Consider the following 3,776-nt stretch of genomic DNA (forward strand, 5'->3'; position numbering starts at 1 on the left):
TTAAGGACGCGCATAAAAATTATTTTATCTCATCCTACATAAGTTATATTGAAAAAAATCCTGCTCCGATTCAGGACGGGCCTAACGAATTATTTTATTTCATCCTACATAAAGTGTATTGGAAAAAATCCTACTTCGATTTAGGACGGGCCTAATGAATTACTTTATTTCATCCTACATAAAGTATAATAAACAACCCTACTTCGATTTAGGACGGGCCTAATGAATTATTTTATATAATCCTACATAAAGTATATTAAAAAATCCTACTTCGATTTAGGACGGGCCTAATTAATTAGTTTATTTCATCCTACATAAAGTATACTGAAAAAATCTACTTCGATTTGGGACGGGCCTAACGAATTATTTTATTTCATCCTACATAGAGTATATTGAAAAAATCCTACTTCGATTTAGGACGGGAGTAATGGATTATTTTATATCATCCTACATAAAGTATATTGAAAAAAAACCTACTTCGATTTAGGACGGGCCTAATGAATTATTTTATTTCATCCTACATAAAGTATATTAAAAAAATCCTACTTCGATTCAGGACGGGCCTAATGAATTATTTTATTTCATCTTATATAAAGTATAATGGAAAAATCCTACTTCGATTTAGGACGGGCCTGATAAATTATTTTATTTCATCTTATATAAAGCATAATGAAAAAATCCTACTTCGATTTAGGACGGGCCTGATAAATTATGTTATTTCATCCTACATAAAGTATATTGAAAAAAATCCTACTTCGATTCAGGACGGGCCTGATAAATTATTTTATTTCATCCTATATAAAGTATATTGGAAAACACCTACTCCATTAAAATGAAGTCTTCTGTAGGCCTAAAACACTGATGCAAATTAAGGTAATGAAAACGGCAAGAAGAAGAATGATTGTGACCGTTGACTAATATTAATATTAGTAGTAACAGAGAGGTTCATCCTTTGGAAGGGCTCCCTTGCCAGTTCCGCTTCTCCTGTGCTCTGTGCTTCCTTCTGTATATCTTTTTATATTAAAGTTTATTTAAGAGCTTTTTATATTTAAGTCTATTATTTCCAATTATCAAATTTCTTTCGAAAGATCTGGCAATAATAAATTGTCGGTTATTAATTTCTCTTTATGTTCCAACAGAGAGAGAGAGAGAGAGAGAGAGAGAGAGAGAGAGAGAGAGAGAGAGAGAGAGAGAGAGAGAGAGAGAGAGAGAGAGAGAGCTTTCTCCCTCCTATAAACATTACACTGAATTTAAAGCGCCCCCCCACCAAGAAAAAAAATTATGCCTCAAAATCTACAAGAAAATCGTCCATATAAGCCTGACCAAATATGTCATATATATATTGACTTAAATACAAATAATTTATATTCACAGACAATCCACACACACGAATATATGTACATACACACACACACACATATATATACATATTACATACATATATATATATATATATATATATATATATATATATATATATATATATATGTGTGTGTGTGTGTATATATAATGTGTGTATATGTATGCATACTGGTCCTCAAGTCTCATCCAGTGCAGTACTGAAGATTACAATCTTTGAAATCTCTTCTATTGCAGTCTGGAAGATTCCAGTCTTCGAGACGTCTTTTACTGAGTCTGAAGATTCCAGGCTTTGAGGCGTCTTCAGAGCAGTCCTGAAGATTCCAGTCTTCAAAATCTCTTCTATTGCGGTCTTGAAAATTCCAATCCTCGAGACGTCTTCTACTGAGGCCCTGAAGATTCCAGACTTTGAGGCGTCTTCCAGAGAAGTCCTGAAGATTCCAGTCTTCAAAATCTCTTCTATTGCGGTCTTGAAAATTCCAATCCTCGAGACGTCTTCTACTGAGGTCCTGAAGATTCCAGACTTTGAGGCGTCTTCCAGAGCAGTCCTGAAGATTCCAGTCTTCGAAATCTCTTCTATTGTGGTCTTGAAGATTGCCACGAGAGACTTCAAAGGGTTCCACCCTGCACGGATTCCCAGCAAGGAGCAGGTGGCACTTTCCTTTGACAAGCTTTAGCACAGCCAAGGAAGATTGGCACAGAAAACCAATAAAATGTTCCGTTTGTTTGAAAATATACTTAATATTTTTAATGTTACCCTTGGACGTAATATGAAGAATGTTCGCTTTCAAGAGAACAAATTTGGACGTCTCCGAAGAAAGTTGGCCCAGGAAGAACGCAAAGACGAGAGGGTCATAATTTTGGAGACGGAACTTCTGGCCTTATACGAAAACCACGAGGAGATGAAAAGAGAGATGGCGGACCAGATACGCCATCTCGAGGAAGAACGGGACCGCCTCTGGAGAGAAAACGCTGCCAAGGACCGGAAGATCCATCGCCTCGAGAGTAAGATGAGAGAGCAAAATTACGTGCGGCCCAAACCACTGAGCGCAGACCAGGAAGGACTGACCTCTCTTATAGCAGAGATCCTTCACGAGGAGATCGTAAAAGAGCTGGAAGAGGAGATAGAGGATATAGCTGACGAGTTGATCGAGGAAAGAATCCAAGAGGAGGTGGACGAAATCCTGCAGGAGAGGCAGGCTGAACGTAGAGCTAAAAGAGAGTGGGACAGACGCGCCTTTCGAGCCATAATCCTGGAACATAAGGCGAGAAGAGCTCAGAGGAAGGCTGAGAAAAAGTTGAAGAGACAGAGACAGAAATCCAGAAAGCGGCAAGAGAAGGAGATGAGAGAGAAGAGGAAGGCCGCAGGAGAGTGGATTAGCAGCGCAGTGAGGCGCATACGACAGGAAGACAAGGAGAGGAGGGCCCGAAGGAAGGTTGAGAAGCAAAGGAGAAAGGAAGGAGTGAAGTCTCACATACGTCGAGCGTACAAGGAGATGAAGGCCCAAAAGCGGGCCGAGAAGGAATGGAGAGAAAGAGAACTCCTTCCCATCGAAATGCTGGAAGAGGCACTGAGGAACAACCACAGAGAATGGAAAAAGGAGGTCAAAAGGGAGATGAAGCGGGAAGAGAGGGAGAGGAAGGCCCAGAGGAGGCTGAAGGAGCCAGGAGAAGGAAAGAACTGCGATCCAGGATCATGCGTGAAGACCTGGAGAGGAAGGCTCAAAGAAAGGCAGAAAAGGAAAGGCGAAAGCAAGCCCTAGAGGATATCAGAGAGAGGAAGAAAGACCTCGGAAGGCAAACCAAAGACGTCAGAGAATCCATCAGCTCGCAGAAAGGGCCAGATATGGCCGAAAAGAAAGGTTTGGCCATGGGGAATTATGCCTGGCTCCTCCTGAGAACTGCTTATCCTTATGGGATCTGAAGCGGCGACAAAATCCCAGTGACAGGAAAAGTCCGAGAGCAAAGGAACGAAAGCAGGATCAACGGCTGTTGTGCTTTCCCCACCACCCAGCAGGCGGACGAACTCTCCCGGTGAGAGTCAACGGCTGGCGAGGTTCCCCCACCTCGTCAGGCGGAAGAACTCTCACAGGCTAGAGTCAACGGCTGCTCGGAGGGAGGGGGACTAGCCGAAGATCTTCCCAAGCGACGCGCCAGGCGGAGGAACTCTTACCCACCGAGAGCCAACGGCTGTTCGGCAGACAGGCGGATGAACTCTTCCAGTGAGAGCCAACGGCTGGCGAGTTTCCCCAACTCGTCAGGCGGAAGAACTCCCACTGGCTAGAGTCAACGGCTGTTGGCGGCCAGACATGGACGAGCTCTCAGGGTGAGGGTCAACGGCTGGCGAGGTCCCAACCACTCCAGCAGGCGGATGGACCCCACCTTAGCATCACTTCCCCATTCTCTCTCTCTCTCTC

General features: G+C 43.0%; 1 protein-coding gene across 1 annotated transcript; it reads left to right on the forward strand.

Annotated features, from left to right (window-relative positions):
- Positions 1-2,129: 2,129 nt before the first annotated feature.
- LOC136839531 (uncharacterized) lies at positions 2,130-3,122 on the forward strand. Its single transcript, XM_067105747.1, has one exon. The coding sequence runs from the start codon at positions 2,130-2,132 to the stop codon at positions 3,120-3,122; it is 993 nt and encodes a 330-aa protein (XP_066961848.1).
- Positions 3,123-3,776: the final 654 nt, after the last annotated feature.

This window comes from Macrobrachium rosenbergii, chromosome 1 (assembly GCF_040412425.1).
Source record: "Macrobrachium rosenbergii isolate ZJJX-2024 chromosome 1, ASM4041242v1, whole genome shotgun sequence".
NCBI lineage: Eukaryota > Metazoa > Arthropoda > Malacostraca > Decapoda > Palaemonidae > Macrobrachium > Macrobrachium rosenbergii.